The following is a 23,629-nucleotide window of genomic DNA, read 5'->3' as shown; positions in this document are numbered from 1 at the left end:
ATATATACGTTTTGTTTATAACTATGTGCTGGTCACCGTGATCAGACTGAGTAGTGGTTCTCGCATGTGTGATTAGTCAGACTGGATAAACCAGACGCGCGCAACCAAAATAGTATCATTCCCAAAAGTTTTAAAGTTAGGCACATGCATTTGCGCATGTTATTGCTGCCGTTCTTGTGCGCATGGAGTGAACAACCATAGTATCGTGCAAAGTAGCAAGAAGTTGTTGAGCATCCCGTTATACCATTTGATTGATTCCACTATCGTTCGTTCGAGTGCTGTACTAAGGAAGCACCATAGTTCTTTTTGCTTCTTGGATACACGCTCACACCATAGAAGAATAACTGTCTTCAAACGCCATATTTCCTCATTCCACTCAAGTCCAGCCAGAGAAGAAATCACCTCAGTTATTTCGATGTAAGAAAGTTGTTAAGCGCCCACTCTCGCCAGCTCTATTCGCGAATATTCCGCGGTAATGGACAGATACCGAAAACCTTAGATGAAGTACGGATTTAAACCTACTTACCATGTGCATGACTGAGTTACTGGATCTCAACATAACTACCAAAAAGATGTTTGTTATGGTGTATAATTTTTTTAATGAATACTGTGTTATATACGGGCACATATAGATGCACACAGGATTATTAAATTACTACAAGTAAAAGATACGCATAATGAAGAAGACGGCAAGCTCATTACTCGAATGAGCCTAATTTTCAATCGGAAAATTATGCTTCTGAAGAGATAAAACGATTGCGTAAAATTCCGCGGTTTTATGGCCTCTTTTTGCGAACGAATTTGTCCAATTCGACGCCATCGAACCCATATTTGTGTTAATGCCCATTCGCTAAATTGAAGTAAAAATTTGGTTGTACATGTTTGGTTTCGGCGCCCTGGAGTTGAAATATCTAAAAGTGCCAGTTTTCTGTGTTTCACGGCGTGCAATTAAGCTACAGTAGATTACTTGAATCGATTGAAAATCTTACATGTTAATTTCTAATCAACATCACATTATGGCAAGCGCCATGTGGTAATATTTTTTCCGCTGCATCTATGGCATATGTGGTTTTTATGCGGCCGACGAGTATCCCCGAAATCCGTGCACCTCGTAGCATACACTCTTATGCATTTTTGAAGGGATGGCTAAGGAGAATTCCAAGTTCCCTCTTTTTTGATGATTTTTGGTGGTTTTAGAAAATACTGTACATTTAGCACTTAATCAGCACAGTTAGAAGATGGAGGTTGGTAAATACATGCCCTTCGTATTGGTTCATGAGTACTGGCTTCTACCACTGAGCAGTTACGACGGTTCCAGACCCCACCTGCCAGAATCTCGAAGTGCTTTTACCCAACCTTTTGCTGATGGCGAACTTAACGATTCTGTCGAAAACAACTCGAGCATTAGCGACACTGAAAAGCCTTCAATGTTCTCCTTCTGTCCATACATCACTCTATTTGGGGAGATAGATTTCGGGACGGAAGCTCAAATTTTGATGAAAAACCATCCGAAAGTCATCTAGACAATTCGTAACTTTCCCTGGTCAAAACAACTTGCGGTCCATTTGGTGCTTTGTGCGGACACCTGTGCCTCCTGTGCGCATTTGGCAGCTGGACTGTCTGCTAAATTAGGCTTCCTTGTGTTCCACTCGCCAGAACACGCTCTTATTTTATATCCACTTTCTCTGTAGACACAGCGATGGGAACATCACTTTGGGTTGACGGCGGTGGGTCGGCTTGTTTGTTAGGGTTTGGTGTTCTTCGAAACTCTGCGGTGCTTTTGGACATAAAGCTGGCTGATGGACAAAAAATACGGATGAACGCAATGTCAGCGTATGTTCTGCTAGAATTGGGGAACAGCCCTGGATCAAGCACATTTAGCGTGTGAGTGCTGTACCGGATTTCATCACCATCACATGCCGGGTTTATCCGTATTTCACCGAGTTATTCAAATCTCTAAATCAACCAGAAGAAAATATAATGGAGTCCACTGTATCACGGGTTTATTTTACTATGCATCTCACACTGTCCGTTTTGTTTAGATAGATAATGTAGGTGTGTACACATCAGCAGGCTGAGCATAACTGAATGAGCAGCTTAAAACATTTAACCTTCTTGGCTTTTCCGTATTCAGAGGAAGGTCATAATTGGTTTTGCTAACCGGAATAAAAGGGGCCATTTTATTTGGGATGCAGTTATACAGTATGATTGCATGCTATCATCCGTATGTTTGGTCGCGCTCCGGAAACTCTCAGGATGAGCAGTATTGTAATGAAGAATTCGTTTATGTTGTAAGTTACGTGATTGTGTCACGATTATATCGGATTTGCTGACGCTGTGCATGTGTACTGCAAGAAACCAGGTAAGCGAAGCTTATGGAATGCCCTGTAAATGGATTGTAGCATAAACACAAAACAAGTGCTCTAGCCTAGTATCATTTTGATAAGGAGGCTCTAATGTCGAGGGAATACCATGGTTTGTTGAATAAATAAACAGAATCACAACTAGATTGTGTAAGATGAACGAATGAACGTCGGATATATGCGCACTGTTTGTCGTTGTTTGCAAGCAAGTGTGGGAACGTTTCTTGTGGTCTTCCAACTATTTTTTTCACGTAATTTGTTTAATGTCTGAAAACTCAGTACAAGGAGTAGCTTCAAAATAACTTAACTGTGGAACCCCAAAATGAAAGTTTCGTAAAACTTTCAACAGCTTTACCTTGACATGTTCAGGAAAAAAGCTGATACAATCTGCTTCATCCTGGTTCTTTTACATCATATATGCAGACGCTAAAGTGGATAGTTGTGCACCTTCCAATGGCACACAGCTGTGTGAAACCACAAGGCATCCGAACCAACGAGCTGAGGTAAATATTTGACCAGATGTTACCTCAGGTATTCAAGGTCCTCACACATGAGTTTAATTATCTTTATCGGCCGACGAAAAGTACTGACAGGCATGTTCCATTGAGAGTGTTGGTTATAACTTACGGGGTCGGAATGTGCCTATAAGACCCATAACTCTATAATGTTTTTCCCATGACACGAAAATCGGTTCAACACAATGTGTAGTGTCAAACGCCATGTCAGTACTCACTCTTACCGAGTATGGGATATCTTGAATTTTGTTGTTCTACCGAATATCATGGGAATATAATAAGAACACCAGTGTCAGCCTAATTCCCGATAAATAACATTCACACGCATGGACAGCTGACAACTGATTGTAGACCGAAATATGATATACTTTAACGCCAAGAAACCCTACCAGGTGTGGGTCTAAATTGATTATTTGGCTGTCAGCACATAACAATAGGTAGCAACCTCCATTTCATCATAAGGAACGACTTACCTTTAAGTCCAAATGTAAGACTCCCTGATTGTGAATATATTCCACGCCCTGGAGGATTTCGTTCATGAATCGTATACACCGAGTCTCGTTAAGATCAAAATCTTCGTCAATTATGCGCTCGAAAAGTTCACCGCCGGTTATTCTGAATTGAGAAGAGCACTGATAAATATAGTATGATGAAGATACTCCTTCTTTCCTTATTTTCTATCCTTGTTTATAGGAAAAATACGATCGAAGCAAACTCCTGTCGTTACATTCTTGAGAAGCAAGCACAATATCAAAATGTGACCTTATGTCCTGAAGTTGATCTGTCGTGCCTCATTAGGTATTTACTCAAAATTTGACGAAGGATGAAAAAAACATTGATGACTTCACTCTTGTAAATTTTGGCTTTTACAACCTTATCCAAATTACGAGGTCAGAAAGTCTTATTTATTGGCGAAATCCGGCACCATGAATGAGGAATAAGGTAAGATGCCAGAAATGGAGCGTGATGAGGCAAAATAAAATTAAGTTATGGTATGAAGGCAGCTCAGTGTTTGAGGCACAAAATTACTGACCAGAATACCCTTGGTTCGAATCTAACGCCATCATCTCGACTATTCCTGTCGGGGATTGAGCAACCTGCAAATATCTCGGCCTTCTAAATTCCTTAAGGATACTTGGCAGCTAGGTGCCGAAAGAGCATTCCAGCTGGAGAACTGTGATCAAACCTTATTCGTTGAATTATGGTCTGGCCTCAATGGATTCGCTGACAATAGATGGTCTAAAAGTGGAAAATGGCGTTGTGATGAGACTGTAATTTTCAACTGACCTTCCTCGCTGTAAGTGAAGCCAGTTTATACAAAAAAAAAGTCGAGAAACACTGTACAGTTGTTTCGTCCTTGTTGGAAATCATCAGCGATGCGTGTCTCACGAAAATTCGGAGTTTTGAACCTTCAATCTTCTGGTCAGTGTTCGAATACCTAGCCGTTTGGTCACGGGCGGTTTAGTACCAGTAATAAGCTCACATTTGGACAGGGTATGGCACCATTCATCCTTCATTTGCGTGTTTACTGGTTTCTCAAGTAATGAATTCTCAGAAGGAAGTTTCACTCATCTCTTGGGATTATTCTTCCTCTGGGCCGCTGATCAACTGCTCGTGGCAAAATGATCAGGTATCCAAACACTGACAATAAACTAGCAGGTTCCATAATTTCCGAATTTTTGTGAAATACGCATTGCTGATGATCTCCAACACGGACGGGACAACTGTATAGCCTTTGGTTTTCAGTATCAATTGGGTTCGTTTACAGGGCGAAATCTCGGGTGAACGCATAAAAATATCCAGGTGGTTCCCTGCAGTCCCAAAGAATCATTGACAAGGTAACCGAATCCATCAACGGGAGATGGTGTTGTATGTCCTTGTTTAGGTCAACTAATAAAAGTCAGAAAGTGCAACTAGGTCAAGTTGAGCCCATTTCTATGGCTGTGTTGTTTGCAGTGTTGAATTCAGCATGCGTAATATTTGAGAAATGAATTATAACCGAAAACTTAATACCGGTGTTTTCCATATGTTGAACTTCATTGGTTGCACAAAATTTACACCTTTGTCCACTATTGTTTGCTTGTAAACACAACGCATGTTACACAAAGACTGGTAACTTAATAAAATTTAATCCATTCGAAAAAAATTCATGTCTACCTGCAGAGCACATAATGTTGCTAAACACATGTCCATGCGACTCTTCCGAAAGTGGAGCACTTCGTTTAGGAGAGGCTCAAAATAACTCTCATCATGGCGGCTTAATATATTACTGACTGTCACTTACAATTTTGGTGTATGAATAACACCCTTTGAACATCCATCGGGCTCCTCAAGCGCAGGAATATGAAGTTTGTTACAACATTGAACTACTGTTGCGTTGTTTTTTCAGGACACTGTTCACATTTACGATATGTAGATGCGCAGTGATCCTGTGAGTGAATACCTTAGTTTACTATCAGTTTTCATGATTGAGCGCGTGACAAACGTAGTCAGATATTGCTTACAGGTGTAGCTGCAATGGGGCAAACCTCAATCACGAAGATATTATTGAATGCCTCTCTCTGGCAATCAAACGTAGGATCGATCCTACAAACTAAAACTAGCGAAATTGTCAGTGGTTGCATGAGTTCGAACATCTTGCCCAAAAGACATTTTGGCCACTGCACAAGTACTTTGGAAATGAACCGGCTTCGACCATCCTGATTCAGTTATATGCTCAGGGGAAATAAGGGCCACCGATTCATCTCAGCAAACGCAATTGCACATGGATGGTGTCATGTGCGATTATGTGCACACGAAGCGGTGTTCTTCTAAACTGAACAATACAATCAGGATAGCTGATCTCATATCCGCAGGGAAATAAACACGCTCTATCGTCTCTACCGATTGCCCATCCATCTATTTTTATTGTTCAGCATCTTATGGTCGCAAAATTCATTCACTAATCACGACGGCGATATAAAAAACCTCGAGAAACACCCCCGTGAATAGCGAGATTGTTTACTTTGAGAGGAATGCAACCCTTAAATAGTAGGATGTTTCGGGATAGTTGAAAACCTTTTACTATACAATAATCTTCTTAGAAGAGTTTGTTTCATACAGTGGAAAAGTTTACTGTGTTTTAATTCCCACAACAAGAATTACCCCTGGAATTCAGTGTGACCAACAGACAGTAATTGTCATTGAGGAGGATTGTTCTCATTGTCAAACAATATATCATCAAACTTCCAAACATGGTACAGGTGCGTTAGCACGGGTTTCAGGGTAGATTCGTAATTTGTTGAGTTCCAGTTTCTCTTGGTTATCCAACCCACAAAACAACTTTGCATTACCTAGAATTTATCTCCCGAATATTGTCTGGAAACAATGAGTCGTTGATTCCTCTAAAGTATTTAATATAGATATTTCAAAGAATTTGCACGTAAGGCACAAACTAGAAAACTTTTAACCTCGACTAAAACAAATAGTGGATAATTGTTTTGTGGAGAAAAACCACGGCCCCACCTTGCATAAGTGACAAGCAGCCAAGGATGTGATACCGCATGGATGAATCCATAAACAGGGTAACTAAAAGTTCACGGGTTGGGCGATTTGAAGCAGACAGCATAATTAGTGATTGGATGCTGGTGATCTACCTTGCACCGGGGTTCGGATTGTTCACCTAGTGTTTTGGATGTTCTTTGTGAAATTTAATTTTAGTGTATCCCCAACTAAATACTGCATTAAAAAGACTGCTACTCGGAAGAAGTGAAACTTTAACGTATAGCTACTAACGCTAGTAAAAGTTGATTTTGCCTTGCATGTATTTGCCGTTTCATTTGCGATCAAGGGCATTAGTGAAACTGGCCACCTTTTATTGTATTTGATCTTAGTGTTAAATGTGTTCAAGTCCAGCAACCACTGCTATTTGAAGACACAGTGCAGGAAACACAAAGAGTACGCATAGATCGAATATATTATGTTCCACAACATGTGACAGAAAATTAGCCTGACAGACTTGACGCATTGTTCGCCCAGTTGGCAGTTTTGTCGGAAACGTGTTATCGCCATTCCAAGTGCAATCGTCAGTGCGTCGTTGAGTAACAGAGCGGAGCAGTGCTTGGTGCGCGTGTTCAAGTTGGTCAGTAATGTAACTGATTATATCTACATAATTTTGATAGGAGATGCCTTCTAAATATGGTTAAGCGATGTTTTCGATGGATTTTGGCTCACTTTATGAATGGCTGACGCTCAGATGAACTTTTAGCTCGACCTTTTAGATTCTTAGCCCGTGACTTTCTGGACTGATTATCTTATATATCTGCTTAATAATCAGTAGCGTCCGAGCTATCAGGTCGCGCCTGTGAACCGAAAAACTTCAGCTGCCGTTATACTGCGTCCACGTATGTTAGACTTTGGATAAATACACGATATTAGGCTAATGGAGTATAGTGCAGTTCATCCCGACCACGAATATTTACTTCAATAAAAATGAGGTCAAAATGAGGTTCTAAAATAGGTATTATGGGAGGAATGCTCAAATCCCGCAGAAACCAGTTTTGTCCTCTTTCGGGTTTGTCAGGTAAGCATGGTCCTTGACATCTGAGATAATCAGTCCCAGAACTGAATTTTGTTGAATAAGGCTAGTTTTGATAAAGTGGTCTACTATGCTTGTCACTTTGGTATGAAGTTGTCATAGTTTAGTGGTTTTCACGAGCACTAAAGGTGAGTAGTAACACAAACGATTATTTGGTTGAGCTCTTAAAGCATTATGTCGGGAAACTTAACTGCTTTAGACCACGCCCGTGATACTGGCAACTGTTTGACAATCATCATGACTATGAGAATCGAATATTGAAGTGTTTATCATAAGGACACTATGAATCAGATGATTACTGTCAAGTGGCTGAATTTTCAGGTAAGTTTTAACGCACTGATAACCCAACAAAAGTTTCAATCATTTTTTAACAACTGTCTTGCACTGTGAATTCGAATATGGTGGAATCTCGCAAAGAGGTGAACTGACTTTTATTAACGGATGTATTACAAAGCACATGAAATTATTCGCGGTGGTCTTACATTCCGACGGAGATCTCAGCGCCGATTTTAGAGGGACACTGGAGGCAACTTTGAGAAGTGCACAAGAATTCGTCTCATTACCCGTGAAGTGTTAATTCAAAAGAGTTTATTCTACTGCCACCAAATGGCGTTTCATTAAGTTTTGCACTTCCACAGTTGTTTGAATGTTGCCGAGACATACAGACGCACATGTGATGCTTTTGTGTATAAGTTCTTTTATCTATACGGCTGGATATGGACAACCGTTTGCGTGTCAGCTGTGCTTCATCTTGTCTTATCTTCCCCTCATCGAATGCCAGTGTGCGCTTGTCATGTTCGTCCGAAACTTTTCATCGTTGTTATTTGCAGCGTAGTTTTTGTTTGCATTGAAGCGTACAAAATGACGTCGAGTGGCAACGGTGGGGCATTTTTTCACGCTGAAGTCAGGGTAATCACCTGACATCTAGAGTGATTAATACTAATTAGATTAGACGTCCACGATCGGTCTGTGGCGTAGAGGAGTAGGTTCAGATTACTTCATCTATAAGTAACAACACAGGGCAGTGGAAAATTAATATGTATGAGGTGAGTTCTTTATCAAGTAGCTTGACTACGAAAGTCAAGTCAAGATGCACCCAAGTTCCTTTTCTTGAAACGGAAAAGTTAGCAAAAGAATGTTGGATATATTTGCTTCTGATATTCGTTCACACAAAGCTCACGTGTTAGCCATCATGAATGTTCTTACGTCAAACTTCATTCGTTTCGACTATTTTCCTATCCCTCGTCAACAGGATCTTGCAGTAGATAGGTGAAATTCGGTATTGTTAGTGAAAAACATGGTGGACAACTGGAAACCTTATTTCCACCCACGTCATAACTGGACGACTGTTTTGTTTGTTCGTTTCTACCATGTGGGTAAGAATCCATAGTTCTTGTGTGAGAAAGATCGCACAATGTATTTCTTCATCAGGCACTCGTCCGTCCTCCCCTAGGACAACCCGGTCAGAAAACTGGAATAACCATTACGATTTAGGTTTCCAATATTGTTATTAGTATTAGAATGTTTCCGACCCAAGTGATTTCTGCCATTTTGCTTGCGCTTGGTCGCTGTTTCTTGATGGAGCAACCTGTGAGCTGAACGGTCTAAGCATTTTCTCATACAGTTGTGAAATCACTGTAATTTTTTACTGAAAAAATATGTGATAAATAAATATTGTGATCACCTTGAATCTGCACTGACTGGAAATTTCCTGATTACATACCTTACGAAATAGCCCAGAGGAATGAAGTATTGCCTGATGCCCTGGATGTACCAGATAAGTCTATTTGCATATATGCATCATGTCATCATCACTAAGAGCAATGCACTCGTAATACAGCCCGTGGTTGACTGCCATACAACCATGGGGCTAGAAAGCTTTAGTAAAGTAAGGAAAAAAGAGATGCGTCGGGGACTAAGTGCAACGAGGCCTTAGGTTCTTAAGAAAATCGACCAAGAATAAAGTACCTATATCTTTGTACGTTATAGAGTAAATGGTAGATCAAGGTATCCCCAGCGGAATAAAGTCAGGGTCCTTCGCTAAATTAAGCCGTCCTAAACTCGGGCGAATTTCAGCTAGACAGTCTCGATGGTAAATGAGAGGCCATGCTCCTGAGACAGACTAAGCTCTGTAGATTTTCTTTTTCATCCGGTGTGTTTAACCATATGCAAACAGAATCACACTGACCTTACCAGGAAAGCTTAAAAATCTCACAGCTATCAGTGTACCAGTAGCCGCTTTCGTCTCGCGTCGCCATCTTCTGGCCTGTTCCCGGCTAACTTTTAGTCAACAGTCTTTTGGGACAGAAAACAACTCTTTCCTCGGAAGATGGTGGTTGGGCGTGCGTAGTACGTGCCCCAACTTCTTTAGTTTGTTAAGCCTAACCTACCGCTCCAACAAATCAGATTAACCACCAAGTATCCGTTTGGGCGCTATTTCACTGCGGACCCGCAGTAGCCGGTTTACTATTGCTATCCTAATCAAGACACTGGTGAAAAAGTGCAAAATGTATCGGCGGGCCAAATGTCAGGATCCAAATTTTCAAACGATGTGCAAAAGCATCATATGACTATCCTCATTTTCTGTCTCACATTGGTTACTGACATATGAACTATGCTCATTGCACTAAAAAGCCAATGAGATTAGGAAGAAAACGAAATTGTCCTCGAAAAGTGTAAGTTTCATTCGCTGTCCTAGTTGGGTCTACACTTGGAGCGCATCAATTTTGCAGTACTCTGGACGTTTTCTTTCGAGGTCTTCGTGACAGTTAGAGACGTCATAACCCCTAGAATGGACAGTGGAGGATAAACAAAAACAATCTGACCAAGACGTGGCAGGTGCAACGTGGGGAAGAAAACTTTCTAACCAGCCTTACAAGAGCATGCCTGGAAGCAGTCAGGTACGAATAACTATCGACAGTACGATTCAGATAAGTATTCTTTTACAACCGTGAGGAGTGGTTGACATCCGGTTGGTGAGTTTAGATTTTATTCTAAGCATTGTGACATTTTTGCGGAATTTCAAATCAGACGCCATTATGAGAAACGGCTACAAGAGCAGATATGTCAGATACTATTTAGATATAAAACGAGTAGTACAAATTGGTGGGTAGATAAGTATTACTGGAAAAAAGCAGAGAGGTCCTGACCAACTAGGCGGATAAAGGACTTAGGGACTTTGATATGGAAAACTTTTTCCGAGTGTCCCAAGATTTTATTATGGCCATTGGTGAGGATTTCACTCTAAAGACCTCCAGTAACTGATCCAGCAAACTAATCTTTGACCTGAACCCAGAACCCAAGCATGCCAGCTGGTTAATTATGTCCCCTAGTATATGAGAAAAGGACCAATTCATTGCCAAAAGAAAGCTTCATTGGAAAATTATGTCAGGACCTCGAACCGAAGAATTATAAAGTAAAGAAGGTTTCATGACTCCTACTTCTTATGAGCTAAGCAGAAATGACGGGGTCCGTAGCAATGGAATCCAGGGATGTAGCACTTCTGTGAAAGGTTATCGATTAGTGTGCATGAATTTAGAGAGAACAAATAAACAACACGCATGATAATGCAAGCAAAACTCTCAAAGTACGAAAGCTGTGCAATGACCGGGGGTAAACGAAGGATGAAAATGACTGTTGGGAAAAACTTGAGATGCTTTATACGGTCGGCGTTCTAGACTGGCTGATCGACCGGACAGTTCAAGTGGGAAATAAATTCTCCTTGTCTGGTTTTTCTCCGGACGCCGTTTTCTAATACAATATTAAGAGCGCTACTCGACTTAAAGTGGAAAATAGAAAATAAACTAAACATGAAGAGTCAGAGGACTTCAAACACAGAATTTTCTGCAAGATGATTAAAAATAAAAGTTGAGAAGCTCATTAAAACCTCCGATAATTCCAAGGAATTGTAAAAAAATTAAAGGACAAATTTCACTCAGATTAAACAGGTGTAGGGTATGTTTTCACGTTTTCCTGTTTTATACATGTTCAAGCAACCTAGGCTAACTGAATGAAGGCCAAGAATTAGCTATCATCCCTGGTGATTTTACTACTGAATCAGATGTCTTGTGAAGAAATTTGTCGTATAAACCCCGCGTGACGTCACTGAGGTGATGAAAACGATCTCAAAAAGATATATGATTGACGAAATGTAAAATTACTAGGGTAGAGTGGATGGGAATGCGTGTCGTGTTTTAGGATGGTTTATAGAGCCACTTTACTTTTTGTCCAGAGGAAGTGCACCAGTTGAGGTCGGATTGGGTTGGTAAATTACTGAGGCAGGTTCTTCGTCAAAATTTATCCGTTGGAAGAAAACGTTCGAACTGGTTTTGCATAAGTAAAAGACGCAAATAACGTGTATTAAAATTTTCCACCTTTTTAAAGATGGAAATGCTGTCTAAATATTGTCTAAATTTAGAAATCGTAAGTCCACCGTTATTGCGTTTTTAGCACAAGCTAAAATAGTAGAAAGGGGCCAAATGATTGACACATCGGTGTTCCGTTACGCCATGAATGCCAAGAGGATTTGAATGACAGTTTTGCTTAAGAAATGCCGTTGGGCACAACCAGTTCCACGTGATATTCTACGCACTTTCGGCTGAATTAATGCATCTGTTGAGCTGTACGTGTTTGAGGCCCAGTCCAGTGCCCTAGTTTATTTTTGAGAATATTTCCGGCCAAAAATGAACAAGCTGTTCGAGGAATTTCTTCGAGTTACTATCTAGGGCTGCCGGAACAGAGTGATCAATTCCTGTGGATGGCAGCTAAGCACTCACGGATGGCATTCGTCTAGGAAATTATAGCTTTCTGCCTCCATGGGCTCAATATACTAATCTTCAGCTATAAAGGGAAGTAGGATCACAAAGTCACAGACAAAACCAGGATATTCGGATTTGCGTCAAGGTCTTCTATTTTCAAAAACAAATCGGAGGGTCTACGTCAACCAATCGATACCCCTTTTGACGGATCACTATGCATAAGTCGATCTTTGAGCACATCGAATTTTTCTTCGAAAGAGGAATGCTACCGCAAAGAATTTATGCGAAATCGCAAGAAATTCTCCTTTTCACTAGCGTGGTTTCTTTTCAAGATTTTGTGAGGTCAATCACCTGAGGTGCTACGTAATACCAGGAAACTAGGATGGGGCCACTCCCATCGGGCCGATGTTTAGACAGGCGATGTACGCCTAGGAGGAGCAGTCGTTGACAAGCATAGTTTCTGAAAGCTATTGTACTCTTCTCCATTTCTGTTCGGATATTTATTCAGGTAAATGTGATTTGTTCTTGAGGAAACGCCATTTTATGCAATTACTTGCCAGTGTGGGGAAAAACAATGCAGAGACACCTTCCGACTACCTTTAATATTTGCGCCCCCAGACATTGATGAAGCTGAAATGTAGTACAAAAGTTTGTTGTACATTCGTCAGAGCTTTTAGTTTTCGGAGAGTATTAACAACAAAATCGCAGTGACCGTAATTGTGGCACAAGGTGTTTCTAAAGATTTGGTTATGCAAATAATGCTAGTTAGATTTTCGAAATGTTCCTGTATCTTAATTTAGATCTCCGTTTTTAACCGCAACATTAATGTAGTCACAAAATGGAAGAATATAAATGTTGTTCATGATATCAACGTTTCCATCTTATTATATGTTTTGTTACTTCACTTTTTCTCAATATTTTCATGATATGCCTCATACCTGTTCGCTCAGTAGCCTCCAGTATTTATTTTTATTTGGCGCTATCAATGCCCATTTTCCAAACTGCTTCATTATTTCTGTGCACAAATGCTATTACTTGTGAAAACAATACAACCCGTGTGAGCGCTTGCTGAACGATTGGTATTGGCACTTGTGGGATAAAATAAGCTCCCAACCCCATCTGGTTGCCCATCATTTGTTGTGCAGCGTGACCACGCTTACCCGATCAATTTCAAACTGAACACAGCCTGTGACTACACGCCGCACCATTCAGCAGCTGCCAAAAATAATTTGTCATGGAAATAATAGAAATCCATAGCCAAGAGCCATACTCGGTATATTTTATTATACGTTGTCGTGCTGCGGTAGTGCTTTCTATTACAACGTGCACAGTTTTCTTCATTGTCTCATGGAAGACTCTCTGAATAAAGTTACAGAATACTTAGATTCAACGTAGTATAGCACATAAACAAAACTTGTTCTCTTCGGGGTTTCGTGGTCGCGACCGAACTTACTTCTTCAGTGTAAAAAACGGACTGATTAGACGTGTCATCCGGTGAGCACTTGACGTGTAGACTTTCCTAATATGTTTGGTTTAGGTGCTTGTGTAGGCATATAGAATGCTGAACTTTTGTGATGTATCGGGCTTGTTAGTCGGTCAGGTTACAAAAGCGATTTTTTTCGCTCCTTTGTATGGTTGATTCGCTTTGGAGTCACGCGTTGGTATAAGAATCGATGAACACGACCATGTTTACCAGTGAGCTTGGTCAACTTCAATTCATTGTTTTAATATGTAAATAGGTGTATTTTACTCGTGCTGACTAAGCTGTCGTAAAAATGGTAATACACATTAGATTAAGCACGGTTTATTGTTATTGTGGCGGTTGTTGCAGATTCAGCCTTGGATGTATTGTTTTACTCCATACACTACCTGTGAACCATAAAAACGTTCTTGAAACACGAGAAAAACTTACAATTCTAGAACCAACACAACCTCGGATTTAACTGCATAGGCGTCATACAGCTGTATAAGGCGTGGATGCCGCAGTTTGTTCATAATCGCCACTTCGTTTTGAACACTTTCCCAGTCATCTTTATGGGCAATCGGTACAAACTTTGCCGCAAATGCACTTCCGGTTCGGATTTCTTCGCACCGTTTGACTTCTCCGAATTTTCCGCTAAAATGTGCAGTAGATGATATCATGTGATAATTTCGGTGCATTTGCGAACATCAGCAAAGTAATTATTAAAAATACACGAACTCAGCCTCCTATAAGGCTTTGCGAACGTGTTTGTACATGTGTTGGAAATATGACAAATTTATCAGCTGTTATCAAGGAGAAAGGCTATTTGAAATAGACTTCCACCTTAAAACTTGAAACGCCTTAGTTTTTTCCGGCCCAGCTTGATCAGTGCAATTATCTATTAACTAGTAAGAGCTTCATCGTATCGAACCGTAGTCCAGATACAGGACGTAAAACACCGCGATTGTCTGAGGCTGTCTTTTTAGTTCGCTCCTTGATGAACTAAGGCTTGCGCTGTTCCGGTGTTTCCCACTGTGGGTAGGTGTCTGAAAGTTTCAGTTCCAGTGAACGTGCGATCCCTCAAGTAGATATGAGCAAGTAAAGCCACATACTCATTTTGTTGCATATTTCTTCTAGAATCTATTAAAAGATCACATTTAGACTTTCTGTTGCGCTCCTGTACACTTAGTCTTGAAACTGAATGCCTCACCTTAAACAACTGGGTGTTTTTATGTTTGTTGAATGCATTATACGATCTGACGGCCTACATTTGATTTCACAAGTACAACTGACATTCGGTCGATAGTTTAGGAAAACCGTGTCTGCTGTGGAAACGTTTCATACGGAAGCGATACAGAGTGGAAGTGATGAGGCTAGTCGAGATGGGTTAAAAAACTGTGGGGCAACTAACCACCCGTTCTGTTTGCTTTAAGGAGAGTGGATTTGCTCTATAGGGACTGGCCAAGATGTGTGATTTGCTGACCATGTAAATAGTCTCATGACCTTGACTCACAAGTGTGTTGCAGTTAGAAATGTGCAAAGTACTGATTGAAATAATCTGTTCCAATCGGTATGGACTGGGCTAATATTCTCTGGTGAAGGCTCTTAGTGTATCAACAACCAGTTGACTTTTTGAAGCGCAGTCAAGCAGGTGTGAAAGTTGAAAAAATTATTTCAGTGGGCTATTTTGGGGTCTATTTGTGGTGAGTCCACCATCCACTATGCAAAAAGCGAATCGGACAAAGTGGAATCTTGTCCTCACCACATTTTCTGTTCCTGTTGAACACATTTGTGTGCAGTTCTGGTGATGCATTTCCCTCGTTTCTGCTACAATTCTGTTGTCTGATGATGTATGCTCCGTAGATCTGTAGGAATAATAAGGCTATTTATCCTTAGACAGTACCTATACAATTCAACTGGTCAAATGGTCTGCCGGTTTGTAAGCAAAAGGCTCGTTAGCTCCAGCGTACAGCATCTCGGGACAAACTAACCGCTACGGTATTTAGAGAGTTCCGCACAACCGCAACCACTGTGTGTTCAAATTCTTTGTGGAAGACTGACCAGTAGACCTCTTGAATTTTTCCTTTGTGATTGCATCTTTAACAGTCACTGGAGGCCTATTTCACAGGTTTACGACTGTTTAATTTAATGTGGTGCATTGGTATAGTCATGCTGTTCGAGGTTTAAACAGTTTCAGAGAGCGATCGCTGGTGGGTTGTTGCTTCACTGATGTAGCCGTCTGAGTCACCTTTCATCAATATCCTCAAAGAAGACAAGCTGCACCTGGATGAGATCACCAGAAATCGTGGTAAAATATATCAAGCAGGGCTTCACTTTCTTAAGACGTTGAAGGTACATTTGATGGTGTCGTACAACAAATTTACAGCTTCTTCTTCATGACCTTTGAGAGGTCATGGGTTTTCATCCAGTAATTGATGCCACGTTTAACTGTTCATTCGCCAGGGTGTGTAAGATATGGGACAAACATAACAATGCAATACGCTCCACGCCGAACATTTTTGAACAATCAACAACCAGACAAGGGTGGTTTTATCTTGTTTGTGTGCCAATGCATAGGTGATGGGATAGGATAATTCCGGGTTCATATTGCTGAGAATATATTCACAAGTACCACAGACTTTACAAGTTCATTGTCTTCCGAATGGCAGTAATCACTCTTCTGGTGGTTATTTGGTTATTCTTAGCAGGCAGTAGTACAAGACATTCCACTAAATTGAACTACATGCCACATTCGTAGAAGAAAGCACTACGAAGATTCACGACGTGTGCATTTCAGTTATTGATCTCGTATATTGAATACTATTATTTGAATGTTGGCACCAGAAACGAGTAAACTGGTTTACTGTATCACAAACCAGTTGTGTAAACTTTCCATAACACCCCTGGCATCCCAACGTATTGCTCCAACGTTGAAAATGGTAAATGATAAACCTCCTGAAAATTTGAAACAGTTTTGACGCTCACATATACTATGAGCAGAGAGGCACCCGTAATCCTTTGAATGAATCCATGTTTGTCTCTTTTAGGTACACTGGGGGATATTTACCTTGTGTGCTCCAAAAATACCGTAAGATTACCTACCAGTAACCGTAACACTAAGTACGATGATTCAAGCGTAACAAACAAATGTTTAAACGCCTGGCAAATCACGTACCTTTTTTCTACGTTCCAAGTCAATGATATTCTATTTTTTTTAGTGTTCCCGTCAGATGCCAATTAAGCTAGTCAAGAAAGTGTCTGTTTTTACTTTTTACCAACTGAAATCGATTAGTTAAGGGGCAATTATTATGCTTCGCGAGCATGTGGAATTAACACTTACATTTAAACCCATCAGTAGCAGTTAACGAACCACTGTCCAGACATGTCATTCGGTTTTCCGCTTTCTGTCCCATCTGTTATGTCGCACTACTCCCACTACTTCTACTTACCTGTCAATCGGTTCGATGCCTGAAACGATATCGAAATAAATTCTCAAGTTGTGAACGTAATGCAAAAAACAGAGAGAAGCTTTGACCTCGGAATACTCTTATGGTTTGAGGTTCAGTAAACTTGTTTTCTTGAGCCCGTGATGATGACCATATTTAAACTTCCATCAAACCAATTAGCTAAAAGAGATCCTGCATGCCGAAAACGGAAAAGAGAAAAATCCGAGAGGTGAACTGTAGATGAGAGTAAACTTGCAGAATCAGAATACAATAAATTCGTTGCTATTTAGCAGGACAAGACATTGGATATATTTTCATTTATTGTGGATGACCTGACTTCAAAGAGTTAGTGTCGGCAAATAAAATACTAAGCTGAATTCGTGTTCTCAGCTCGGCTTATTACAAAAAATGCCCAAAAATATCTGTTTATTGGAGTCCCGTTTCGTGTCCCATCTCTCGTGGAACAAGACAATCTTACGCATAGTTCTCTTCCCAAAGTGACTCGTGTGATTACTGAACCCTTATTTATGAGGCTTTAAGAAAACCTGTCTCCATTTTGCTGGAGCAACATTTTTCAACCAATTAGTTCACAGTATTTTCCTGGGCAATTGATGCCCAAATGAACATTAGCTGCCTCCTTTGAAGTTTTTTAACCACTAAACAGGAATTCATATGAGAGCGAAGTCCTTAAGAATAAATTTCAGTTTAGTTATTGATGGGCATTTTCAGACAATCGTCACGAAGATCTTCTTGCAAGACCAAAACGTCTTGAAAGAGAATCCAGTAACTTCAAAATAGACCAACAGACGAAATGGTTGAAGCCTCATAAGTAATTCATAAGCAGCAGGTTAAAATGACCGGGACACGTTAATATAAATTGAAACGTAAGCTTTTTGTGAATGGGGTGGTGTGGGGTCCCTGTAAAATGCCACCTCTCTCGTACAAAATGTGCGTTCATCCAACTGCAGTTAGGAAATTTCGAAATTCCCCATTAACCACATGTCTTTCTCTGGATATGTACTTATCCACAAATCGGGTGAAGGCAGACCACTTTCCGATATTCTCAGATCGAAAAACACTGGTTATGTTTTTTTGCATTTCTCTCGAATTCGGATGCGTGATTTAATGAAAAAGAACAAGTTTCAAAGACGAAACTCCCAACTCAGTTAAAATCTATTTAGAAAGTAAGTTCACAGCGAGTCAGGTCACGAACTGTCGTAAGTGACCCGAACAATACGGCCAGGCGCACATGCTTAATTTGAGCAAACTGACGTAGATAAGATACATGGATTAGAGGGATGACAGAAGAGGCAAGTGATGTCAAGTTAAATGTATGTTCATTCTCACACGCATCAAATTCTGAACAAAGTGAAAGTATCAAACATCTTTCATTTGGAGAAAATGATCCGCATTGTCATCATTCACTTTGTATTAGACTCTGTGTCGAGTCACGAAATAGTGACATTAAACTGTGCCCCGATTTTCGATAAGTATTTATGTAAAATTAAACAAAAAACGATACCCCAACTGATGTACAGGCAGGGGCGAGAATGAAACGAGTTTTCTCACGAGACTGCAACAGGCTATGTCTGAATAATGCAATGAATTCAAATTACCATACTGGACAGTTAAAAGCATTGTTACAAGCAAGCAAGTTTTAAAATATCAAAACGATTCAGGCAGTGTTTGTACCCTCAAATTGAATTTACTCGTTCACCAGCGGTTTGGTCTACGTCTCATTTCGGAGGACCGACCTCAGATGTGAAACGCATTAAACTATTGTCCAGACAAGGCGGAAGAACATCCAGTGAATTGTCCCCATTCCATCCACTTCCGTCACCTGATTGGAGGGAACTTATCTTTTATACTGGCCAGTACGATCAACCTACATTTTCCGCGAGCGTTCCGGACAGGAATTCAGCGTGCGTGTTCAAAAGGACCTGAATGTAAATTTTTGTTCATTTTCGTCCTCACAATCGACTTTGCAGATTTTTCGCCCCCCTCCGTATTGTCGGATTGTGCGTTTACATTTGCGTCATTTATGTCTTTCTAGTGAAAGCTGCGTGGTTATGAAATGGCTTAAGCCATAAAGTATGTGCCGCGCAAATATCGCTACCCAAATCAGTCTATCTATATGGATTTGACATTGATCCCTCGAAATGAGATCGGTGGGTGAACACTGACATGCCCACACATAGCGATATAGCAACCAGCGTTAGCGTCAAATGTTTCTTGATTACCCAGGTGTCGAATATTTTGTCAACTCCTATCATACTTTAGTATTACCACATGGCGTGTCCTTCTCAGGAGAGCGGTCCCATATCTGCTGACGTTGACGTCCCGATGGATGATAGCTGTCAAGGTACCAATCCTTCGAAAAATCAAACACGCCTTCCACCACTCCGTTCGTCTGAAGTACAGTAAGTGTCCTGGTGGGCCAGAAAGTTGATCCTACCCCAATATTTGCTTCCGCATGTGGTGTAAAAAAGCATCTGGTTCTGGATTTTCTAGATCATGTTATCTAAGAATGGACCGCTTATTTTAAAGCACTGAAAAAATCTTGCCTGTCAACATCACAAGAATCTGTTGACAGCTACGCAGCAGACAGCCCAGTCACCTCAATCCAGTGTAAAAATATCACACTACCCAAAGTCCAGCATTTCCGCGGAATACCTCGTAACCTCGAGTTTCAGCCACATACTCCGGCAACAGAGCTAACACTTCTGGTCATTTATCACAAACTGTCCATATAACAAACTCGATTTTCTTATCGCCTCTTATTCAAAGCATCTAGCCTCTAATTCTTTTGCGGGTAAAACCGGTCAAGTATCTAATCAAATCATCTGATGATCGCTACTGTCTCTTTGACACGGATTACTGAAGACAGCACGTGTATAAAATTTACCACTTGAGTGATGAATATCCTAGATACGTTTCTCGAAACGAAGGAACACCGTGCCGGGTGCATACTTAGTGATATAATTGCGTTGAAGAACCTTAGGCCTCTGATTAGGGTGCTGCTAAATTGCCGAAAACTGATGGAGCATATTACTCTTAAGTTCATTGCCTGATGTTTCTTGTTGTACCTGAATTGTAAACTGTAAAAAGACAAGTATTTAGGATAAAAGTATCTTCAAATCAAAGAATCATATCACTAAAGCGAAAGCTCTAGTTCAAAATGTAAAAATAAAATAATGTTCCGCCATCAGGAGTGAACTGATGTAGAACTCACACGGCAGTGATATCGAAGGAACGCTTGGAACAGATTAAATGGTCACCCAGCCGGTGTTGAGCAGGGATGAAAATTTCCTCAGCGCACGTGGTCGTAGCAAAATGGGATAATCCTGCTGTATGCACGTGACCTTGCTTCACGGCTTGTATCAAACTCGGTACAGGTAGCTACACTCGGGTGTTTACGCCAGCATGGATATGGTTCCCAAAATTTTGCCCTAATAGCCAAGTCCGCCGACTAAAATACTACGCCACGATGTTGGCTGAAACAACGGCTTTATTAAAAACCAAAAAGAGCCAAGAGGTATGCTGATCTCGTTCGTGATAATTATCTTGTTCCTTGTGCACTGAAGCAACTAGTAGCCCCACCGGAAATTATCCATTTGACAGTGATCTATATTCATAAACATATTTTCCTATTTTTCTGCAAGAGACAAGAGTACTGTACGAGCCAACAGTTTTGTGATATGTAAAGGCCACCAAACGTTGTTCGTCTTCTATAGGTTAAACCCAGAAAGTGCCGCCTAAATAAGGAGACTTTTAGGGGCATCTTAAATCTTCCAAATTCTCCGTAGTAGGTGAAAAATTTCATGCTGCAGTGATGGCCCTGATGAATTGAGCACGTTAAAGGAAAAGCCTTCCCAGTCCAATTCTGCATCTAGTTTGTAACAATACACTGTTCCTTTAGTAAGTAAGTCATCATTAAATGTTGAAGCAAATGAACCAAAAGGTGAAGTCCATCTCAGTTGACCAAGCGAATACCAGGGAAAATTGAAGTTTTCAGGCTACCAAAATTGAAGCAGGTTTGCCGATTTTCGTTATTTTTATCTGTCGTGACTGCGGGTCGCTGCGTTTTAGATCCACAAATTCCGTTCGCTTTGGCGAACGAATCCTCATTCCAACGTCTGCTACCAAACTTTGTCCGTTTTTCATTTTAAGTCTTCCGCAGTGACTTCAGATTGTCTTTCTGGCGTTTTTGTGCGTTTTAGGACTAGTACGTCTTTCAGATTCCAGTGAGTACTAAATTCTCCTCATTATCGAAGATGTAAAAAACCGATCAATTCTGATACAACCGAAATCATTCACATTCTTTATCCGGCCCACCTGCATCCACATCTGCACAATAACTGTGTTTCCATTCTAGTTCACTATCATTCAACTGTGCTTCAGATTGGCTGGGCTGTATTTCTTCGTAAAATTCCACGTTCTCTTTTGTCACAACCGACTTGATTTGTTTCCCTTCTCATCCCTTGTTCTGGTTTTTAAAAGGTGATACGCAGGGTAGTACCAAAGAAATCCTTGTCATAATGAAATTTGGTCAGAATTCGTGTTTGTGAATAATCAGTGCAGAAAACCTTGACACAGAACGCCACAGTCGATTAATTTGCAGTGCTCAACCTTTGGATGAGTACAAAACATCCAACTGCAGCATGACAAACATTTGGCCCTCACCTTGAACCACATGCTGTCTTCTCAGAGTACCAGCACTGTACACAGCATCCGTAAGCGCCTGTCTTCATCGTCTACTGATGACAACCTGCACGGCCGCACATTTTTCTCCAGATTCCTAGTTTCCTGTGTTTTTGCCCGTCCAAGTTTTAAAAATCGCTGAACTAGAAAAAAGCAGCCACTGATGTACACCAGATCGTACCAAACATTTCTTTGTGTTCCACATGTGGCACGTTTAGGGAATAGATGCTAATCAAACTGCGAAATCTGGTGACACTCAGCTTTAGGATAAGATGGACAAGATAGATTCACAAAAAGGAGAAAATATCATCTATTTTCTCGCACAAATAAGCTTTATATATCCACATTCGTTACGAGGAATTATGTATGGGCCATCCATCATTGCTCCGCTGTTCTGATTTGCGACTATGGACCTAATAACAATCTACATTGTTTTCATGTATGTCTCTTCTCAGTAGAAAGTATATCTAAGCCAGTACTTCGTGGATTTCTTTCGGTAGCCAGTGAGTTTTCGGTGGATGAATCCAGGCGCGGTGTCAAAGGCTGTTTGACCTCTGGAATTGGAATAAGAACTCACATATCTAGATCATTCGTCAACAAGGCCTGACTCACGAATGGGGAGGGCCTAACAAATCTTGGGTTGTAGCTGATCAGACAAATATGTCTGCCTCCAATTCTACCGCATTCACCGGTCACTGTTAGCAGTGCCAAACGTGTTTCAAACCATTTCGAATGTACTAAGGAACGCATCAGCCACAGCAGTCAGCCTTCATTACCCTCTTCAATACGCCTTTTTTGAACGAGGGCATAATTGCTTTCCCAATTAACATAACCACACAAGTCGCCTTGATAAAAATTCCACTCTCCCCATATTCCAATCACAGCAAACGATACAGCATTATCCGGACATCACCTCGTAATACGATTTGTTACTTCTCTCCGTCAGTTCGCTTCCTGCTGGCGTCCACGGCAAGACTAGTCCCTAATGAACTGAGTTTTATTCGATTTTTCCTATAGAATGTTTGGATCGCATTCACTGAACTAACAGCAAAAGGTAGTATCTTTGAAATACACTGGGAACTCGTGTCTTGCATTTAAAATATAGCAACAATCCATAAATTTTCTTCATTACTTACAATGTTCTGGGCATAGTTGAACATAATGAAACAATTCAAAATATATTCAAAATTAATCCCAGCTATATTGTGATTGTATTTGACTGTTCAATATACTAAACTACACGAATCACTAAAAACTACTGAACCAACTCAATGAAGGTTCTTCGAAATTTGGTTTGCGTGCACCGTAAATCAGCACAATTCGCGCATTAAAAAATGTCGCACTTACCTGCCAAGATATTCGCCAATCTTGTAGTCTCTGGTAAACGGCGTATTTTCCTTTATCGAGACATTTTTCTTCAGCAGCTTTGGATCTGTGTCTTCATCATCTGAAACAGATAAAGTAGGCTTGAGATCACACAACTAGCAAGTAATTAATAAGCTAATGGATGACAAGGCTTGCTATTTGTGTTGAAGTTCAAACACCCCTGTGCATCACGGAGATGCACAATGAAGTTGGATACAGTATTTCCATACAATGGACAACTCTGCCACAAAACTAGGGATATTTGCAACCATAGCTTGATCAGATAAGCCATTTTTCTGTTGAGTATGGGAATATAATTCGTTAACATCAGCCAGTTTTGAATATACGGTTCTAGCCTCGCTACGACTTTCGAATCAGAGCTGCTTGCTGAGGCCGTTTACGACGCTCTGGAGTTAACCTGGTGGACTACAAATGCAGTAAAAG

At 40.6% G+C, this 23,629-nt stretch overlaps 2 protein-coding genes across 2 annotated transcripts in view; one reads left to right on the top strand and one right to left on the bottom strand.

The window, feature by feature from the left end:
* Positions 1-23,629, top strand: part of T265_08053 (hypothetical protein) — a gene marked incomplete at both ends in the record, with an annotated part of 74,229 nt that overhangs the window by 17,435 nt on the left and 33,165 nt on the right. The window contains 4 exons of the mRNA XM_009173747.1: positions 1,692-1,884; positions 3,572-3,676; positions 8,285-8,363; positions 19,400-19,539. Of these exons, the coding sequence (XP_009172011.1) occupies positions 1,692-1,884; positions 3,572-3,676; positions 8,285-8,363; positions 19,400-19,539 (517 nt within the window). The remainder of the gene's footprint in view (positions 1-1,691; positions 1,885-3,571; positions 3,677-8,284; positions 8,364-19,399; positions 19,540-23,629) is intronic.
* The window catches only part of T265_08052 (hypothetical protein), a gene marked incomplete at both ends in the record, with an annotated part of 70,844 nt that overhangs the window by 14,292 nt on the left and 32,923 nt on the right, over positions 1-23,629 (bottom strand). The window contains 3 exons of the mRNA XM_009173746.1: positions 3,352-3,493; positions 14,124-14,327; positions 23,168-23,267. Of these exons, the coding sequence (XP_009172010.1) occupies positions 3,352-3,493; positions 14,124-14,327; positions 23,168-23,267 (446 nt within the window). The remainder of the gene's footprint in view (positions 1-3,351; positions 3,494-14,123; positions 14,328-23,167; positions 23,268-23,629) is intronic.

This window comes from Opisthorchis viverrini (assembly GCF_000715545.1).
Source record: "Opisthorchis viverrini unplaced genomic scaffold opera_v5_200, whole genome shotgun sequence".
Lineage (NCBI taxonomy): Eukaryota > Metazoa > Platyhelminthes > Trematoda > Opisthorchiida > Opisthorchiidae > Opisthorchis > Opisthorchis viverrini.
The sequence above is the reverse complement of the archived record's forward strand: the minus strand, read 5'-3'. Positions and strand labels throughout refer to the sequence as shown.